Source organism: Melitaea cinxia, chromosome 8 (genome assembly GCF_905220565.1).
Source record: "Melitaea cinxia chromosome 8, ilMelCinx1.1, whole genome shotgun sequence".
Classification (NCBI taxonomy): domain Eukaryota; kingdom Metazoa; phylum Arthropoda; class Insecta; order Lepidoptera; family Nymphalidae; genus Melitaea; species Melitaea cinxia.
In genome coordinates this window covers 15,584,105-15,606,412 of record NC_059401.1, presented here as the reverse complement: position 1 = coordinate 15,606,412, position 22,308 = coordinate 15,584,105, and the positions used below count along the sequence as shown (strand labels likewise).

At 33.0% G+C, this 22,308-nt stretch overlaps 2 protein-coding genes across 2 annotated transcripts; one reads left to right on the top strand and one right to left on the bottom strand.

The window, feature by feature from the left end:
- Positions 1-233: 233 nt before the first annotated feature.
- On the top strand, positions 234-12,066 carry LOC123655904 (nidogen-like). Its single transcript, XM_045591649.1, has 6 exons — positions 234-416; positions 7,676-8,166; positions 8,481-10,156; positions 10,429-11,409; positions 11,512-11,686; positions 11,778-12,066. Exons 1-6 carry the CDS (start codon positions 234-236, stop codon positions 12,064-12,066), a joined length of 3,795 nt encoding a protein of 1,264 aa, XP_045447605.1.
- A 773-nt stretch (positions 12,067-12,839) lies between these two features.
- LOC123655907 (transmembrane protein 50A) lies at positions 12,840-18,314 on the bottom strand. Its single transcript, XM_045591651.1, has 4 exons — positions 18,105-18,314; positions 16,929-17,060; positions 14,980-15,115; positions 12,840-14,188 (listed from the first exon to the last, which is right to left on the bottom strand). The coding sequence occupies exons 1-4, from the start codon at positions 18,198-18,200 to the stop codon at positions 14,079-14,081; spliced, it is 474 nt and encodes a 157-aa protein (XP_045447607.1). The 5' UTR covers positions 18,201-18,314; the 3' UTR covers positions 12,840-14,078.
- Positions 18,315-22,308: the final 3,994 nt, after the last annotated feature.

Genomic DNA, 22,308 nt, shown 5'->3' with positions numbered 1-22,308 from the left:
CATAATATTTTTACATTAGGTATTTATGTGTTTATTAAATTACACCTCGCTAAAAGAACCAAAAAATTTGATGAACTATCATTAGCTGTTTACGCACTAGAATTGAAGGAAAGTCATTTTCACTATAAAATCATTAACGATTAGAAAACAAAACCAAAGCTTTATCGTTCCCAAAAACAAAACAAAATACACCCAGCCCGTTTCAAGTCTCGCTAGTTCAGTGTAAGATCGCGATGTGGACAGGCGGGTTGGTGTTACTGTTAGCCGCGAGCGTGTCCGCGATAACGCGTGACCAGTTCTATCCTTACGGCCATGGGGTGGATCAGCGGCTACCTCGTGGTGCTGAAGTATCCTCACCAGAAATAGGGCTGAGCGTACCCATTGTTTTCTACGGAGAGACGTATGAAAGTATTTTCGTAAGTACCTTCATTTATTATTTTGTTAACTATTTACTACAGCAATTGGTTAAGATTAAATTGATGAAAGATTAAACTTTTCACAATTTCGCCTACAACAATATTTGAAAGTAATTGAAATATAATCGATCGTAATGAGTTTTGTATTTTTTAAAAAAGCAAGAGACTTAAAATTAAATTATAATTTACTTTGAAAACAAAATTAAATTGGTCTCTTCGATCAGTCTTCAGTGGAAGCATCTAAAAATTCTGTTTCAAAATTTATTTTTGATGACCACTTTTGAAAATTACCTCCTGATATTGGATTCAGCAGAAGCTTAATTTTGTGCACAGATATCACTTATGGTGTTTTTATGAGTTGAGTAATTTTAAAAGTATACGACTATTACTCAGTTATATTGCGATTCCTTTTTTTAACCGAATTCCAAAAAAGAAGGAGGTTCTCAATTCGATTGTATTTTTGAAGTAGATATAACTTCTTTACGAACGCTTAACTTAAGTAAGCTGGTGAATGCGTGACGAGAGCGTTACATAAAGTGTGATCGGGTGAGGCGAACGGAAGTTGAGAGGGAGATATAAGTAAGTGAAGATACAAAGAGAGAGAGGAGGTTCATTGCGTAAGTTTTACTTCAGTCGTGTGGTCTAATTCACACTCGTTTTTAAAGAGACTAGATTTTTTTTTATGTATGTTACCTCAGAACTTTTTACTAGGTGAACCGATTTCGATGATTATTTTTTTAAATCGAAAGGTGGTGCGTGTCATGTAGTCTCATTAAAATTTAATTGAGATCTTACAAACGCTTTTTGAATTTTATCTAATAAGCCGTATTTGCTTGACTATTTTTTCGTCGACCTACGTTGTGTTATACCGCATAACTTTTTACTGGGTATACCGATTTTGATGATTCTTATTGTAGCTTTAGCTGATACTTATCTTGTAGTCCCACTTAAATTTGATCGAGATCTGATGACTACTTTTTAAGTATTTTTTAATAGCGCGTAGTTAATTGACTAGTTTTTCGTCTACTTACGTTGTATTACTTTCCGATGTAATTGAAGTCGTTTTTTTTTCGTTTGCGAGCCAACACAATTATTTTTGTCTACTTACGTTGTATTACTTGTAGAGGTAATTGATGTCGTTTTATTTTCGTTTGCGAGCAAACACAATTATAAATTAAAAAGATTTGCAAGATAGTTAATTTAGTGTATAAACTTTTTATATATTGCTTTGTGCGTTTTAGTTTATAAATATTTTATGTGTAATCGTTCAATTGTAATTGGAATAATAAAATAATTTATTTTTTGAATCTAAGTTTCGTCTTGTAAGCCAAAACTATAAATGAAGAATGCAACTTATTTTCTTTTATGAATATCATGTCATTAGTCGCCTGTTAAAGAAAATAAAAGAAAAACCCTTGATCAAATAATAATATCTTGTTCTTAGTCGGACATTCTTGTAATAGTTGTCGTGGTTGCGCTGACGAGGCATACGGTCCCTATTACAATCGATATTTATATTGTTAGCATATTTTATTTGTTCATAATTTTATAATTGCTAATAAGATTATGCATATTTAAATACAAAGAAAGTACTCATCAATATTTGATACTAAGTATCAATCAATATTTATAGAACTAAAATTATTTTAAGATAGTCATTAAAAATTGTTTACATGGCTTGTGGTAAATATAAAAATGCAACATTTCGTTGCGTGTTTTTTTAAACTGTCAAATATTTTCGTCAGAAGTGGTTTGAATGTCGTCAAAAATAAAAAGTCATATATTTACATGAGACAGAAAGAGAACGAACGGAGGCGTTGAATGCAAAACTTATTTCTGCCAACTCCGAGTGTAATGACATTGTAATAATCTTTTGCTGTAATAATAGTATGAGAATATGATAAAATTGAAATGAATTCGAAAAATTCTAACATATGAGTAAGCATATAGCTTCTGTTAAAATTAAAATTGCTGTTAGTACTAGATAGCACATTCATTACGGAGGGCCAAGGGCCAGTTTCACCCGTTTCGGATAAAGTTTATCCTGCAAATAAGTTACAAATAGACTTTGACAGATATTAGGACCTGATTACCTTCAATTGATAAACTACAAATTAAGAATAATATATGCGAACAGAATTATCCACAACTCGTGAAATAGGCTTTAAGTCCTACAGGTATAAGTTTCATCATCATCATCATCACTTCAGCCTAATACAGTCCACCGCTGGACATAGGCCTCCACAAGTTCGCGCCAAAATGGCGTGAACTCGTGTGTTTTGCCCATAGTCACCACGTCGGACAGGCGAGTTGGTGACCGCAGGGCTGGTTTTGTTGCACCGAAGACGCTGCTGCCCGTCTTCAGCCTGTGTATTTCAAAGCCAGCAGTTGGATGGTTATCCCGTCATCGGTCGGCTTTTTAAGTTCCAAGGTGGTAGTGTAACTGTGTTATCCCTTAGTCGCCTCGTACGACACCCACGGGAAGAGAGGGGGTGACTATATTCTTAATGCCGTAACCACACTGACTAAAGGTATAAGCTAAGGCTACGACTAATAATAATGTAGCATTAATTAAAAATGTAGCAAAAACGTCGCTGGTTAGATCTGGCGTTTCCCGATCGCTGGATCGGCCGAGGGGGGTCTATACCATGGCCAGCGAGGAGTCCAGACCTCACTCCTATGGACTATTACGTTTGGGGTCACACGAAGGGTATAGTGTATGATGTGTCACCTGTTCCGAACATTGAAATATTGAAAACTCGCATTATTAATGCTGCTAAACAAATCAGGCAAACTTTACGAACAAGTGTCTTTAAAAGCACTTTAAGGAAAAGAATGCGCCTTTGTATTTGTAATGAAGGGTCCCACATTGAAAATGAATTGAAATAACATCGTGTAAGTCTTCTTCTTCGTCGTTTACTGCTGAGGATCGTGACCACATGAATCATCTTCCACTGAACACGGTTATGTAAATAAAGATAGTTAAAAATTATAATATTTATTTTTTATTTATTCTTCTTTGCTTGCAATTTATTTGATTTTGAGACTTTAGTTTTGAGTTTGACTATGGTTGTTGTAGCTCGTTGGATAGCTTCGGAAGTGTAGATATTTTTAAAATACTACGCAAATACACGTTCATAGATTTTTTTTTCAGTACGTCATAAGTTTGTAAAACAAAGACATTAATTATTTTCCTCTTTTTAACTTTGGTGAGTCAAGGGTTGAAAATTCAATAAGTTATCGTTATGTTTGTTGTTATTTATTATTATTTAGAATATTGTTTATCATTCTATGAAGATTTTACGAATATTCGTCAGTTAATTTCTTTTTAATGCCCTTTTAAGTGATAGATTCGGGGGGGTTTTCACCAATAATAATTAAAAAAAAATTTGAATAGGTGAACATGGATTTGTAAAAAATTTTTTTTGTGACTGCTCATACCTCTCCTGACAACCCCTTAAAGGGATTGTGACATTTTTTTTTTTTTTTTTTCGAATTGTGGAGTGCTGTTGGCCCTAGCGGCCTTTACAGCGTCACCGGTGAGAGGGGCCGGGCACTTAGGCAAGCCGGCCGCGAAGGAAGAATGGGAGCCCTCTGGGAGGGTTCGGGGGTTGTGACATATTACAAGTAAACCTGTATATATATAAAATAAGTTTTTGTCAGCAGTCGAATAAACGCAGACACGTGTATAGGAAATATAATTCGTGACATTGGCGAAATAATTTGTACTGTATTGGCACTCTGAAAGACATTATACCAAGAATCAAAATTCTTTTAATAATAAAACAATAACATTTTTAAAATAAATTATGGCGTATTTTTGACAATATCTAAAAATATCACCTAATTAATGCGGAATAAAATACAAATAGCTGTTTGTGTGATATTTAACCTTAAAGATTATTAATAAAAGAATATTATGATCGCTCTTCAATGCTTTCAATACACATATCTCTGTTTGGACATTAAATAAACACTCAAATCATCTAGATCATTTGTTATTTTCATGTTTGGTTAGCCTAAACATTCTTCGCTACCTACCAAAATTATTTCTTACAAACAAATATTATACATATCTTTTTTCTACATAACGTATAATATTTGTTTTTAAGAAATGTTTCATATTATCTTTTATATATTTTGTTTTGAGAAGACTGGATACTTATAATCACTATTAATTTTATTTTAAACAATCGAATAAATAGGCAAACAGACTAACAAGCAAACAGACAGCTGGACAAATTGAAAAACATACACGTAAACAAGATAACTGTGTTTGTTCGCAAACGAAAAATACCGATTTCAATTACATCGATAAGTAATACAACGTAAGTAGACGAAAAAATAGTCAAGTAAAACGCGTTATCAAATATTACTCAAAAAGTTGTAATCAGATCTCGATAAAATTTAAAGATGACCACATGATAAGCATCAGCTTTCGATTGAATTAAAAAATCATCAAAATCGGTACACCCAGTAAAAAGTTATGCAGATTTTCGAGTTTCCCTCGATTTCTCTGGGATCCCATCATCAGATCCTGGTTTCCTTATCATGGTACCAAACTAGGGATATCTCCTTCCCAACAAAAAAAGAATTATCAAAATCGGTTCATATTCAAGTTATCCCGAAAATACATAAATATATACATACATAATAATACATTAATATATATACATATATACGTTCGAATCGAGTAAACTACTCCTTTTTTGAAGTCGGTTAAAAAGTGTAAGTATTTTGTTAAATTGGTCTCTTTACGATTTATTATACACTAAGTGTGTCTTTCTCGTGTTTCACCTGCCTAATTTCCGATTTCCTTGGATTATCGTAATAAAAAGAAGTTTAGGTAGGTATGTGTTTTTCTGAATTTCCAGCTATGTTATATACGCTCTAAGTCACATTACAATTAGTTCAGTAGTAGCGTGTATGAAGACTAACAAACATCCACTGTCGCTATGTTTCGCATTTAAAATATTTGTAGGATATATTATGTACAATTGTACATATAAATATGTCGTGTATAGTATATGATGATAATGATGAACAAGTAATATTATTACGCTTCAGCCTGTAATATCCCACTGCTGAGCATATGACTCTATCCCCATGTCATAAGGATCAGAGCTTAATCCACCATGCTACTAAATCCGAGTTGGCGGATATATATATTTTTTGTTGTTAGCGGATATATTTACATGATAACGACTGGGACCGACAGCTTAAAGTGTTCTCCGAGGCACGATGGGGAGACTCACAAGGACTAACAACTAGATCGGAAATAAATATTTGTATAAGCACAAATATCCACTCCAAGCGGGAATCGATCCCTTGACAACCGGTGTTTAGGTGCCGTCGACACGGTACACGTACCATTACACCAAAGCGGTCGTCGTAATATCACTCTAATTGAAACACGAGTCAATGAACAATTATAACTAAATTAGAACAATGAACGTAAATCAATAGATATAAATAATTAACGAAAAAAACAAATAACACTTAATGACTCATTTCTTGTTTCTCACATAATTATATTTGTTAATTAATATAGTTAAATAATGTCGTTTTTATTTGATTTATTGATAGAATTGATGAGAATCTCTTGTTACTTTTATTCCGTTAACTTATTATAATAACTGGGAACGACGACATGTGTCTGTTGAGTTAAGATATAAACTTGATCTTAAGTACGTCTGTAATTTTTCGGAAAATTCAAATTCTTTTAATACTCAACATACGATAAACATAATTATCGAAATATCTATTCTATTTTATTTATTTTTATTTAAAAGTGAAGGCCTTGGAGAAACCGCACTGCAATCACAGCTAGCATTATTGATTAAACATCCACTGTACGTAAATATTATTTTGGAATTAGTTTTTAGTTTAAGGGATAGGTCACAGGTCGTTGACCGTCGCATCCTCCGCCCACGTGCGTTTCCGCCCTACGAAACATTATCAGTGCAGTGTTGCGAATATTATGCACTTTTGGCAAAAACATTTAATTTAATTACAATTCTTAATATAGTTTGCTAAATTTTGTTAAATTTTAAATTGTTTTATGTATGTATGTAACCATTTTATTTATTTTTTATTAATTACGCAATGAGTTAAAATAATTAATACTATCATATTTTATAAATAATAAAATAAAAGAGACGCCGCGTTGGCGCAACTGTTGCGCTGGCAGTTGCGGGTTCGATCCCCGCACATGACAAACATTTGTATTGGCCACATAGGTGTTTGCAGTGGTCTGGGTGTTTGTGCAGTCCTTGTGGGTCTCCCCACCGTGCCTCGGAGAGTACGTTAAGCCGTCGGTCCCGGTTTTTATCATGTACACCTGATAGCGATCGTTACTCGTAGTAGGGAATATATCCGCCAACCCGCATTGGAGCAGCGTGGTGGATTAAGCTCTGATCCTTTTCCTACATGGGGAAAGATGCCTATAAAAGTGGGATATTACAGACTGAAGCGTAATATTTTATAAATATAAATATAAAATATATATTTAATAGTAAGAACTTATAGTAAGTGTTTATTATTCAACTATATGTTCATACTATTATTAAATCTAAACTCGTCTCGACTGTTTCTTATTTCTTTTCGTTATGATCGTAAAACGTTAAACGAGAAATTAAATTAAAATATTACGTCTTGTTAGAAATTTTTGTAACAATGTTGTGTTATCGATAGTTAAGCAAGTGTCAAGACCTCACGGTAGCCTAAACGTTTGATACTGTTATCACCAAGTCACAAACAACGCTTGTGTACCGTACGCCTTCCTAATCATAAAAGATATGATGTATAATTATTATGAAATAGACCTGTAAGTATTACATGTTACTAAATCGCGTTATGTCAACTTTTTGTAAGCAACAAGTTACCTAATTTATGCAAGCCCTTGTATTGTGTTTTTTCTTGATAGGTACCTATGGTAGTAACTTATGGCTTTTTGATCCAAGGTTTGATTAAAAAAATTTAAAGCTTCCTTTACTTAATTAACTTACAACATATTTAGTTTAATAAGTAAATTTCTCTGTAACAGGAAGTTATGATTCATATGAATTTCAAAAATGGAACTGAACATATACATTTATATTTTTTAAATATAGGTAGATACGATTAAATTAAACATGGTTAGGTATATCATATTCACATTTATGTACAAAAAAAAATTACAAAAAAAATTTAAAAAAAAATGTAAATGTAAAATTACGCTTCTTTCTCCTCTGAAACATTCATCTTTTCATCTGTTTTAGGTAAACAATTATGGCGTATTATCGTTCAGAGCAGATATCCCAACTTTCCTAAACGCCGAGTTCCCTCTGCCGTATCCGTCTATCGCAGCATTTTATTCTAACATTGACACCACAGAATCAGGTGAGGTGTACTATAGAGAAACCAATGAATCCCACGTCCTGCTTAAAGCCGAAGAGAGCGTGCAGAATAACTTTCACGATTACTATGACTTCAAACCCACGAGCGTATTTATTGCTACCTGGCTAGATGTCACTTATTCAAGCTTGCAACGGCAGGATCGTAAGAATAGTTTCCAAATTGCCATTATCAGCAATGGCACGGAGACTTTCGTTGAAATGTTGTATCCCGAAAGGCAAATACAATGGATTCAGAAGGAGCCCCAGCCAGGAAGTCTGCCGGATGCAAAGGCGCAAGCTGGTTTTATAGCCGAGGACGGTCGTCTGTTCACTCTTCGAGGTTCTGGTAGCCACCAGATCAGAAATGTTGTCTCGTAAGTATTTTATAAGATAAACCAAATTGAGTGTTCAAATAAAATATAGTAAAATTGAATGAATAATATTTAATACCTAATAATAATTAATATTTGGCATATTTTAAACCTGTGCATGTATAAATTAAAAAAATTTATTCATAAATTTAAAATTAAATTAATACTAGGTATATTGCATATGTTTTTATTGAACCATTAAAGTAGTAAAACAAGATTTATTTAGTGTATATTAACTTTCAATAGTATGCAGATTATAATAATATAATTAACTTAAAAGGGAGTATTTTAAATTATGTTCGTTTTTATAATTGCAGATGGTCTAACACTCATGAACCTGGAAAATACGTCTTTCGTGTAGGAAACATACCACCAGACGGGACAGTAGCAGTCCCCGACCAATATGACCAAAACGAAGTTGAAGTAGAGGAAGAGACCAAAACTTGCGCTCAGAGCGGACCCAGCGTATGTCACTTGCAAGCAAGATGCGTTGACTACCAAGCCGGTATTTGCTGTCAATGTAACGAAGGATTCTATGGAAATGGCAAATCATGCATTAAGGACGATGTTCCTTTAAGAGTTCATGGAAAATTAAATGGTGTTATCAACAACATTAACCTTAATGATGTAGATGTTCAAGCTTATGTTGTGGTTGCCGATGGAAGGACGTACACAGCTTTATCGCAAGCGCCGCCATCGTTAGGAAGTAGCTTACAGCTTTTGAATGTTCTTGGAGGCGTAATAGGATGGCTCTTTGCTAAACCTTTAGGTTCAGGTAAAAATGGTTACCAATTAACTGGCGGACAATTTAACCACACAGCAGATATTTACTTCCCAGATACAAAAGATAGAGTTATTATTAATCAGGAATATGAAGGGCACGATGTCTTCGATCAGCTAACGCTTGGTGTCGACATCCGAGGAACAATTCCATCTATATTGACTGGTACAAGATTAGAAATTTCTGAATATAACGAGGAGTACACAATTGTAGAGCCGGGCTTAATACATAGTGCTTCATCTAGAACATTCACTAATAAAAATACTGGTCAAAAGTACGAGCAAAAGGTATCACAAACATTTTCATATAATTCATGTAAATATGCGCCACCATCGCAAGAAGATATGGAACCGTTAACTTTGAAGGTTGTTAAAAACTACTTAATTTATGAAACCAGAGACAACATTGTTAGATATAGTTCCAGTAACAAAATTCAATCAAGAGGCCAAGAAGATCCGTGTATAGAGGGCCGCAATTCATGTGGCCCTCATAGCACATGTGTTATACAAGGGGATTCTTTTGCCTGTATTTGCCAATCTGGATTTACAAGTATTTATTACGACAATTCAATACTTTGTATTGATATAGACGAATGTTCTATAGCAACTCATAATTGTGACAACAACGCCGATTGCTACAACCACGAGGGTGGTTTTCAATGCAGATGTCGCGACGGTTATGAAGGAAATGGCATCAGCTGTAATAGAGTATCACGTTGCAGAGATAAACTATGCGATCCTAACGCACAATGTATAGATAATCCTGCCGAAGAGCCAATTTGTTTATGCAATCCAGGATTCACTGGTGATGGGCGCAGATGTTGGCAAGCAATTGAAACTACGTGTAGCAGATGCTCGCCGTATGCCTATTGCCGTTATTCAGATGAAATTAATGGTTACAGATGCCAGTGCAACGCTGGTTATACTGGTGATGGAGAATATTGTACTGAGGAAATTACCACCGAGAAAGATGTAACAGAGACTTCCGAAATATCTGTAGCTCCTTTACAATCTACTACACCTATGCCGGAAGCTGAAGTCAATGAAACGTTTGTACTTCCCAACTGTTTATATGGTGAAAATTATGAGTGCTTCTGTCCCCCAGGATACTCAAGATTTAAAGACGAAAGGGGCAATGATTTGTGCCGTATAAATGGTTTTAAAGAACCACCGGTAAATGAAACCAATGCTGACGAAACTACTGACACTGCTAGTAAGTATCATTACATAGTATAAAACAAAGTCGCTTCCCGCTGTCTGTATGCTTAGATATTTAAAACTACGCAACGGCTTTTGATTCGGTTTCCTTAAGTAAATAGAGTGATTCCTGAGGAAGGTTTATATGTTTAATACAGGCATAATATAGTAGAGGAACACTTATAGTTTTGCAACCGTGCGAAAGCGGGTGGGTGCTAGTAAAGTAAATAGTTTCTTTTTAATGTAAATATAATTTTATCTTATTTCACAACTTCATTATTATTTCAGTAACCTGCAACACGGATACAGAATGTCCACCAAATGCTATTTGTTCATACCAGGCGGGTGAAACACGTGGTCATTGCGTGTGCCCTGAAGGTTACGAAGGAGATGCATATGAGTGCATTGAACGAACGGGTTCTAGTTGTTCATGTGGTCCTAACGCCCATTGTATAGATACAGCCGCTGGAGAAATGATGTGTGTTTGTGATCATGGTTATCGCGGAGATGGATACATTTGCAGGCCTAATTTTAGTTGCACAAACACTTCCGACTGCGAATACAATGCAGAATGCAGGCCGGATCCAAATTCTAACGAATACGTTTGCCAGTGTATAGAAGGCTATGTTAAGGACCAAAACGATGCTTGTATACCAGATGCACAATTATGTAACGGAGCCGTGTGTGCAGAACATGCGACTTGCGTCTACGATGAAACATTACAAGTCAATTACTGCAGTTGCGGTGAAGGTTTCGAAGGCGAAGGAATTTTTAAGTGTGTTCCATTAGGTAAAACTTGTGATGTAACAAACGATTGCAGTCCAAACGCAATATGCACACCTACCGAAGCATCGCATCAGTGTATATGCCGTGAAGGATTTTCTGGAGATGGTTATACATGCAATCCAGAAATGAATTGTAAAACAAACATATATCTATGCGACGTCCACGCTTCATGTTTGAAGACTAGCGAAGGTTATGAGTGTGAATGCAATAATGGATATAATGGTAATGGATCTTACTGTGAGCTTAATCCGAGACAAATTGGCAACTTCTTGGTCGCAAGTGATGGAGCATCAGTGTACCGAGTGCCGTTCAAAGTGACTCCACGAGATTTTGCTACGCCACTTAACAGTGCCATTTATCAAATAGCAGTAGGTGTCGACGTCGACTGTCTCACTGGAAAAATTTACTGGGGTGATGTAGGGGCCAGTGCCATTAAAAGTGCTTCCTATGATGGATCTAACTTTGAACAATTTTTATCATACGGTAAGTGCTTTTATCGAAAAAAAAAACTTAAAAACTAAGATTTAAAAAAAAAATATAGCCAAGTACTTTGTTCTGAAATATTATTTCTAATATTTTTTACAGATATTCAGTCACCAGAAGGTTTAGCTGTAGACTGGGCGGCAAGAAACATATTCTGGACTGATTCCAAGAAACTAACCATTGAGGTGGCCAATCTAGACACTAAAGTAAGAAAAGTTTTATTCAAAAGGGATGGCATCTTCAACCCTCGTGGCATTGCAGTTCACCCTGGAAAAGGGTATGTTTATTGTTACTTCATATTATGGTCAGAATATAAATTAAAAGTAATAAAGGTGAAAATATTAACATCTTTATCATTGTTTTCGCAGTAAAATTTTCTGGTCAGACTGGAATCGTCTAGGGCCTAAAATCGAATGGGCGAACATGGATGGCTCGCAGAGAGGTGTGTTGCTAGACAGATCACAGGTCAAATTGCCAAACTCCTTGGCTATCGACTGGGCAAGAAATCGTCTTTGCTTTACCGATGCCGGGCTGTACACCATTAAATGCGTTAGCATCGATACCTTAGAGATTGAAACAATTGTTTCCAATTGCTCATATCCATTTGGCATTGCTATCAGTGGAGACAATTTCTACTGGACGGACTGGAAGACGTAAGGAATTTTGTCATTTTAATAGTAAAAATACTAAAAAAGTTTCAAACATATCTCTTTAGTTATTGACATATGTGGGCGTTCCAGCCTTCTCAGTAAAATTTAGGTTCCGAATCGCTGGTGGTGGCTTCATATTAGACATATTTATTTCTTAAACATTGAATGAGTAATACATTCAAAGGTTAAAATCTGGTTCTGAATCGTCATTGTACATGTAATATAAATTGTGAAATGTAAAATTATGAATTACAAGGAAATGACGATGATGAATGATGCTTTTTTTCAATTACAGATTGAAAATCGAGTACATCAATAGTGTAACCCAACAAAGGGGGCAAGTCCCAATAGCTACAGCATCAAGAAGGCTGTATGGAGTAACTGTTGCACCAGAAGATTGCCCAGCTCAGAGCAACATCTGTCAATACAGAAATGGCCAATGCAGTCTCAACCAAATATGTCTTCCAGACGGCCAGGATGGCAGAGTTTGTTTAGATGGAGGCAACTAAACTTACTAATTTTTTATAACTTTTACCTTGTTAATAAGGTAAGAATTAAAATTACAGAGCTGGATAGCAAAACGGTGTTAGATTATGTCATAAACTTTTTTTTTTCGACCATTTATCAACAGTAAATAAACTCAGATTGTAGGGTATTGTAGATCAAGAAGTAAGTTCTTATATTTTTGTTTTTGTTGCGAAATTGAAAAGTTCATCGCTTTATTGAATAGAACCACAATTATTTCTAACGTTTTCTTTTCATATTAATAAAACACGATAATTTTCATAATTTTGTATATTGTTATATAAAAGTAACTTAAAAGATAGCTCTATTGTTTAGAGGTTTCAAATTTTTAAGTGAGCATAAATACATCATACAATGTATTCATTTCTAGTAACTTATTTATCACTTTGAAAATAGTACTTAACGATTACTATGTGCCATAGAAGAAATCAAACAATACTCAATTTTAAATCAATAATTTTTTATTTATATTTAATTATAATAAAGATACCAAAGCGATAATAATTTATTATATCAATTTTGTTACTTATTTAGTTAAAATTTTCAAAGGTCAGATTGACACATGTTTTGGAGGAGACTTAGGATGCTGTGTTGCCTGTTGAAAGTGCATAGTATATTCGTAATATTATTTAAATAAAATTAATATTCTAAAACATGGGTGAATGTCCTTTGAACTTCTAACATTTCAATATAAATATTCAATTGTTTTAATTAAAAAAACAATGTATCTGATTTTTAAAATGTAAATATATTGCTTAATTAACAGTATTATTTGTATTATTTTTAAACAGAATACTATAGACCCATTATTTTAATTCAGTCTGTTTTATAATAGATTTATTTTCATATACAATACTTCAATGTAATCTTTGTTTAAATATTTTTCTGTATTGAAATATATTCGATAATTTTTTTTCGGATTTTACACTAACTATTAAAGAGTAATATTTATAATTTAATTGATCACGAACTAAAACTTAGTAATCTTAGAAAGTAAAGAAAATAATCAATATTTTTTTAGAGATGTTTTTATAATATAAGAGTAAATTTTATCTGATTTTAGTTAAAAAAAAGAGGTAAATGGCGCCAAACGTAAGTACACTTACAATTATTACAGATTATTTATTTATTTAAGTTTTCTAAGTTATTTTTTATTTTTCTTATATTTTTATTCCTTATTTAAAAAGCCTCAGATTTGGTTAGAGTGACAAGTACTTATATTTATCGGCTGTATTTTTAAAATGCCAAAGAATATCCTGAAGATTTTCATAATCACTTTTTTTACTATACTGTAGTTATCAAAACGTTTTGAGTATAAAAGTTGACATATCTTTAATTTGTTTTCTTTTCAACAACCCACTCCACTTTATTCATATTTATACATTTTTGTATGAAATTACTTGTCTTTTGTTTTCCAAACCAAATTTAGTGAGAAAAGGAGATTGATTGTTGCATGCAAATAATAAAAAAAATACATTTATTTCACGATACATTCTAACCCCAAACATCTTCAGTGCGACCAAATTTAAACACTAATGACCCGGCGAATATGAACGCGTTTTGCATGAAGAGGCTAACTCCTGGCCAGGTGTGTTTGTTACTACCTGTCGACAAAAGATTTTTTTATTCATTTTTATATAAAATAAAAAATATGTCTATTTACATTGGTAATGAAAAATGTGTAGTCTGCTAAAGTTTTGTCTCATACTGTATAACGAAATATTGTAAATGTGTTTATGTCAGATACGCGACTGGAGTTTACTTCATAAGAATGATTACTGTGTGTGTGTGTGTGTGTGTGTGTGTGTATTTAATAAAACCAATAAAACTCTAACATCAAAATATAAATTGACGCTTGCTACTTCTATTAATACTGTAAATAATGGTATGCTACTATATCTGTGTTTTGTTACAGCTAATAGCACTGTAAAGCGTCACTGCTGTTTCGTTGATTCATAAAATTTCACTCCGCATATATAAAAGTCTTGTGTCACAGTATTTGTTGTTGAACTCCTCCAAAATGGCGTGTCCGATTGAGTCGATGATTAAGAATATGTTGGAGGCTATTTTTATACCGCTAGGTGATAAAGGTGTAGGTGTATGTAATGTATATCAAAGTTTGCCGGTTTAGTTAGTTTTTATATAGTTTTTTTTTATGAGTAAGTAAACTCCAAATTTTTTATGGAAAAGGTTGTGCACGATTTTTGATGTAAAACTTCTTTACGCGCGCTTGGCTTGGGGAGTAAGCTGTTGAATGCGTGACGAGAGCGTTACGAAGTGTGATCGGGCGCGGCGAACGGAAGTTGAGAGGGAGATATAAGTTAGATGGAGCTAAATAAGTTTTACTGCAGTCGTGTGGTCTAAAGCGCACTATATAATAATGTCAAATTTATACCTGCGTTGACATAATTAGCAAAAAGGATCCAGCAGGCCGCAATGAGAGATGCAAAGCCCACTACAAAGCCGAGAAAAAGCCAGAGACGAGCTCCACGCGGTCCCATACAACCACCTGTGTATGTCTCACCACGCACCTGGAAATACACAATTAATATATTATGTCCAGTATGACTATGTTAACAACCGTTCTGGTGTAGTGGTGCGTCTCTCATGTACAAACAGTTTGCGAGTTCGATTCCCGGTCGGGATGGATATTTATGTTTGTACAAATATTTCTTTCCGGTTTGGATGGCTGTCTTTGAGGGTTTCCTCACAGTGCCTTGGAGAGTACGTTAAGGTGTCGGTTCCAGTTGTTATTGTTGGGTAATGTGTAAGCCGCATTATTGTCTATGGTTTATAATTAAGAAATATAAAATACAGACTTGTCTCTGGCTTCACTGTGAACACTTGTGTTTTATTAAACCCGATTTCCAATCAGTATAAAAAAATAATAAATATAAAGAACATAACATGGAGTCAGAAGTAAAAAATTAAGGAAAACCAGATAATACCGGATATTAAACACCTGATAGCAATCGTTACTCATAGTAAGGAATATATCTGGCAACCAGTAGTGGATCAGCGTGGTAGATTAAGCTCAGATCCTTCTCCTACATTGAGAAAAAAGCCCATGCTCAGCAGTAAGATGGTAGAGGCTGAATCATATCTGTTTGTTAAGATTACACAATTCAAAAACTAAAAGGAAGTAGTAACCGACACAAAACTGACTTCAAATAGGCATTACTTAGAATAACTTAAAAACTATTCATTAGATCTCGCTCAAATTTAAGCGACTTTTCTGCTAAACATTTCAGTATAACAGGATTTTGTAATAAGATTTTGAAGCTCCTAGTCGGGTACAAGTGGGATACATTATAATTATGCTTGTAGGCAAACGAAGAAAAACTGACTTCAATTATATCGACAAGTAATACAACGTAGGTAGACGAAAAAACAGTCAAGTAAATACGCATTATCAAAAATTACTCCAAAAGTTGTAATCAGATCTCGATGAAATTTAAATGTGACCACATGATAAACATCGGCTTTCGATTAAATTAAAAATCATTAAAATCGGTACACCCAGTAAAAAGTTATGCGGATTTTCGAAAGTTTCCCTCGATTTCTCTGGGATCCCCTCATCAGAATTTGATTTCCTTATCATGGTACCAAACTAGGGATATCTTCTTTCCAACAAAAAAAGAATTATCAAAATCGGTTCATAAACGACAGAGTTATCCCCGAACGTACATAAAAAAATATATATATAATGTCGAATTGAGTAACCTCCTCCTTTTTTTGAAGTCGGTTAAAAAACAGTAAACCTTAATGAGTGTGATGTGCTTATGATATATAAATAATAAATATATAAATGATTGGCATAGAATAGACATGTACAGTATAGTCTCTAGTCATGTATATCAACATTATTGACTAGAACAGATTATTATATTATATCAATAAGGTTGTCAATTTTATACTGTTAAGCCACAGTGGACACAAACTGCACATTAACGAAGGGAGTTTCTACATTTGCTCATAATGTTTTTATGAAAAATATATTGTCCATACATGATAAACGTCAAATTGTAAATTAGTTTGAATATTACAGGGAGTTTCATGTAGAAGAATCTACCTAACGCAACAAAAAACTTCGAATGTATCAAAGATGCTTAACAAGTTTTTGCTAATACGGTAATTTATATTAGATGATATTATTAACTAGAAAGACGTACACAAAATGTTAAAACTAAAACACATTTATATTGTTTTATTTATTAACTAAATTTTAACATTTTGATATAAATAAGACTGACCTCTTCCTGATCTCTGTTATTTAGAAACCTACATAAGTAAACTCTCAATTATCAAGAATTGACTATACATAGAATTCCAGGATTTACATACCTGAGCATTAGATACAGAATTCACCATGATTAGGGACAGCGTGGCCATTACCCCACACACATGAGCGGCATTTGGCAAGTCTCCCGGATATACTGATGCTGCATCAATGATGAACCACCAGCCAGTAAAGAACTGAAAAATATATAAATAATAAATAAATAAATATTAATAACATACATACACCGTCGTCTGTTCCTTAATTAAGCAACTTAATGCTTGTATTACATATAGGAAACAGCGACTGGTATAGCTACACAATTTTTTTTCCAATAAATGTATATATAAATAATAATACATATATAAATAAATATATATACAACACCCAGACCTGGGGGTGGGAATCGAAACTACAACCTACAGGAAGCAGGGTTACTACAAACTGCACCATTGGGCTATGCAATTTTATTAATTTATACAATTCTATTATCTCTTTTTGTTACTTATAATTTTTTATGAGTAGATGTCAAGTTACTAGCTGGTTCAAACTCAGCAAAACAGTATGTTCTGAATTGGTAGCTTTATTATTTATAACTATATAATTCATGGTAATATTTAGTATGGCTTTTGAATTTTTTTGAATGGTCATGTCCAAGTGAACTTTTTGAACAAAATTTACCACAAGCTTTTCCTTAAGGTTTTCCTCAATGTTAATTCCAAAAAAAAAAAATATTCAAGTTTAACCCTTTCTTTTACCCACACTATTTGGGTAAACAAACAGTATCACAATGGGTATAATAAACACTAAGTCTTCCTAAAAGTGGAATTATGGAAAAGTGGACTTGACTGGTTTTAAAAATTCTAATGTTCTAAATAAAATGTTGTTAGCAAAAAAAAAAAATTCCTGTAACATTAGTGTATAACAAAATTTTGTTAGCAGTTTTTGTTGTTGTTTGTAAACAATTTTGTTAATAAAAAAAAATATTAGTGCTTTGTGCTATTACGAAAGACACATTCATAATGTACGCTACATAAGGAAAAAATAGAAAGAGCTACTGAGATCTGAAACAGATCAGAACGATGAAACAGATGAGATCAGAAAACTCATTGTCACTAGTGATAAAACCTTATATTGTAATTAGCACATTATTTTAATGCAACAAATAATGTAACAACTAATTATAGTGTTATTTAAATTAGAAAAAACGAAGGTACACAATGAATCATCACTATACATACCAGTAAACCTGCGAATATAGATGAAAGGATATTCCTCTTTTCACCGCTCTCGAACCAAACGCAGCTCGGCATAGACATATTGTCGAAACAACTCATCTTGTCTATATATTTTTCCTAAAATTTAATTAATTTTGGACTAACTTTCACAATGAATAAAATTTGTAAATAAATTTGACAATTAGACAATCGAATACACTTGTGTGAAATGTCAATGTCACATTAATTTAGTTCAAAGTACAGATAACATAAAGTATATAGAGTAATAAAGTAAATATGACTAAATATTATAAAACACAAAAGTTAAATTTGATAACCATGGAAATTTGTTTGCCAATGATGAAAAATATGCTACGGCATTAAAGAATATAGCCACCTCCGCCTGCGTTCTCCCGCCATCGGTCGGCTTTAAGAGTTCCAAGGTGGTAGTGGAACTGTGTTATCTCTAAGTCGCCTCTTACGACACCTACGGGAAGAGAGTGGTGGCTATATATTTATATTCTTTTCTGCCGTAACCACACAGCCGTCCTAATATCAGTTAAGGTAATATTAAAAAAATCAAAACCATTTACGACGCCAAAAAACTGAAAGCTTTTTTTCATTAGTTATATTTTTCTTACTATTTTTTTAATATAAGTAATTTAAAAAAAAAAAACAATGAAGTAAAAAGAACAAATTCTTGAAACCGGCGACAATCATAATCGCGTTTTCATATTCCGCAATTATTCTTTTGAGTATTTCGTTAAAGTTTTCAAAGAACAAAGCGCTCCCGCTTTAGTGTCGAACTACGGTCGAAGAATCTCAGTCATCCGATTTTTTTCTTAAAACAAAACTCCCCACTCATTACTCAGTCACGGCTTTCCTTCAAAAGCAATTTATCGTACAACTTTTTTACGGTCATTTGTTCTGCGTATAGAGTACTGTTTGTATAGGAAAATAAAATGTATAAAATAATTAAATTATTAATATGTTTCTTTTATAGTTATTTTTAATGGTATATTTTAAGTAATGAAAATATTAATATGTAATTTATAAGTTTAGCGTTGGCTTCTTACTGTTTTGTTTCTTATATTTTAAATATTACTTACTTGTACACATGTACTTACGTAATTTTATTCTGTGTAAAATTACCCCTTAAACTAACATTTTATAACGATTAATATGGCGTAGTGTGGAGGTGCCAGGGGGGATTTTTTCAATTGACAAATAAAAAATATTCTAAGCCGCGTCCGCATTGTAGTTATACATAAAAATACATGAGGTATGAAAATCTTCTCCTTTTTGAAAGTCGGTCAATGAGCATATCAAAAATTGAGCTTGCAGTGAGTGTGTAAAATAATTGGATAAAAAAAAAAAGAAATGAATTGGTAGTAATTTTAAACAACTTAGCCTATAAATATCAATTATGTTTTAAATATACCTAATATTCGAATGTTCATGTCAGTTAAATAACGAACTATGTAAAGTAACATTAGTATCATTTAATTTTTACTTTTTCTATATGGGGGTGCTCTGTACCTTGCAATGAGAATGAGTAATAATTGAATCTGTAGTTTCGACTCACGCGGCGTCTCCGCAGCACTTCCGGCCACCCTGAATGATTCGCTATTTCCTGTTTTCCTCCCACTTATCGTTTTACAATAAATATTTTGAACTGGCAGTTCATGAAATGAAAATAAATGAGAGTTTCATTAAGATTGAAAATTAAATATCGACTTTATTATTTATAGGTAGGTACCAATCAGAGTTAATAATCAATTACTAGAATTTGTATATTTTTTTTACAAAACGACTAAATTATGTAATTGTATGTGTAAAGTAGGTATTTTGTTTATAAAACTTCGTTAAACAAAAATAATTTATGTTCGCCATCAAAAAGTTGACATAATTATGTCGGCCATTTTAAACTTTTGTTTTTGTATTTAAATATATCAGGTGTGATCATATTTTGGTCATATCCATACTATATATCGTATCATACTATTGTAACATAGCGCTGTTGGATTGCCTAGTAAAATAAAATAAAATAAAAAACTATTTAATAAAAAATAAATACACAAAGAATGTTTCAAATTTCGAAGTGTAAAATTTCTTAATTCACCACGATCATGATTTAATATCTCTAAGGACTTATACTCCTAGACGAATCTAGCTCGTCGCTACGTGACTGGAGTTCGGCTGTTAGAATTACACCAGAGAGAGAATTAATATAACGGTTTAGTTGTATTGTTTAAAATGTATTCATTTATCTAGTAGATTTATATTTTTATGTATATATGTATAAGGGGAGTATCCCGTAGCTTTATGTAGCGTAGGTTTGAGTAGAAAACGAATTTTATGATTTCACTATTATTGTTTATACCTAACGTAAAAAATTTTACTTCTAGAACCCCGTCTAACGACATTATCCCTCACTCTACAACTTAGACTACCAGGTCAGTGGCGTTAGAAGGGCATTTCATTTATGCACCAGCTTTTGCATTAAACGGAAAAAAGAGAAATACTGACAAATACACAGGAAAACAATTAAAAAATAATTGTTTCAGCTTATTTTGCTTTCACAAATGCCCCTATAACTCATTTATCGCAAATACCTTTTATGTACTTCCCAAAATCAGCCAATTAAAATTTTATTACTTATAAGTATGTATTAATAGATAGCTAGGATAGTAGGATAAAATATATTTAAAGATATCCTGGTAAAAACGAGTGTGCTTTAGACCATACACCTAAAGTAAAACTTCTTTAGTTACCCTTACAGTAATATACGAAACGTAACTCTCTCTCTTTCTATCTTCCCTAAGTTATATCTCCCTCTCAACTTCAGTTTGTCTCGCCAGATCCCACTTTTCATAACGCTCCCGTTACGCATATAACAGCCTACTCCCCAAGTCAGGCGTGCTTTTTTGTGTAGGTATTAATTATCTGTATTCATCAAAGTATTTATGGAATTTTATTTTTTTCTATTAAGTAGTGTTCTGGGTTTCATATAAAACATAAAAAATATTTTCGAAAAGTCATCAACTAAGTTATATTGTTTACGACGTCTTCGTGGCTTTCAGTAGTAAAGACTTTATTGCCCGTAATGTCATCGTCACGAGTCACTTGAAGTGCCGTATCAAATATCACTCGAAATTATTATAGCGCGTTGTTACAGTGAGAGCGTGCTTGATAGTTCTTACAAGGCGATGTATACTCACTTGCAGTAGTTTGATCAATCGTATGTATTAGTAAGTTATTGAGCTTTCAGGTCAATTCGCTTGAAAGCATCGCTGAAAAATCGTAATAAGATAAACATTTTTTTACATAGAATTTTATTTCCATTTTAATCCTCAAAATATATAATTAACAAATCTTGAAACAGACTTGCTCCACTCCTTCTCCTACGTGGAGAAACAATCTTTGCCCAGTTGTGGGATGATACAGGCTGAATGCATGCGTGAAAACAGACAATTTTTAAATGTTGTTATTAGCCTAAAACATGTATTCCCAGACATTTAAGTATAAAGCTCTATCCAAATGTAAACCTTTTTATAGGGTGTTTTTTAAAATCTTTTCTCAGCTGGCGTCTTCGACTATAACCTACCTTTATTTCAAGTTTCAACATTAATTGTCTATCAGTTTTCAAGATCTCTTGATTAGAAAGTAATTGAATGAATGGGTTTTTATTTTATTACTTGTTTTCGTTTTTCACATTAAGAGTCTTTCTTCTAGCTGTATGGCTGGTTATCGTTTGATTCTAAAAAAATGCCGATGAATGAGGCATATATCAAATATAATATATATCAAAGAATAGCTTAACTTGATTTTGTTTAAAAATTAATTGCGCTTGAAATAGTAATAAAATATCGGGAACAAAAATAATTAAAGAAAAATGAATAACATTGATAATGGTATATACCATCCATACCATCCATATATACCATCCAGTTTTGTTTTAATTTAAATAGATCATTTCTTATTTTAGAATTTCTTGGAACGTCTGTCAGTCCTAGTGCAGGTCTTTATCAGGACTGCAATAAATCTCTTTAAAAAATAACTTTAATAAGACATTATATTATTCTATTTTTGTATTTGAATTTTTCCATATTAAACTATATCATTCAATTTCAAGTTGTTCAATTACGTCATGTATGTTATATTACGTCATAATGTTGTAATAAATTAAAATGAGTCATGCACGTGTCGTATCAGCAATAAACGAAAT

Bases quoted from the DNA above. Each gene is read 5' to 3' on its own strand.
- LOC123655904 (XM_045591649.1), top strand. From the start codon at position 234: ATGTGGACAGGCGGGTTGGTGTTACTGTTAGCCGCGAGCGTGTCCGCG. The intron at 417-7,675 runs GTAAGTACCTTC...CATCTGTTTTAG, and splicing joins AGACGTATGAAAGTATTTTC to GTAAACAATTATGGCGTATT. The intron at 10,157-10,428 runs GTAAGTATCATT...TTATTATTTCAG, and splicing joins CGAAACTACTGACACTGCTA to TAACCTGCAACACGGATACA.
- LOC123655907 (XM_045591651.1), bottom strand. From the start codon at position 18,200: ATGAGTTGTTTCGACAATATGTCTATGCCGAGCTGCGTTTGGTTCGAG. The intron at 17,061-18,104 runs GTATGTATAGTG...TATATTTTTCAG, and splicing joins CTATATTCGCAGGTTTACTG to TTCTTTACTGGCTGGTGGTT. The intron at 14,189-14,979 runs GTATAAATTTGA...TTTTGTCGACAG, and splicing joins TGCTAATTATGTCAACGCAG to GTAGTAACAAACACACCTGG.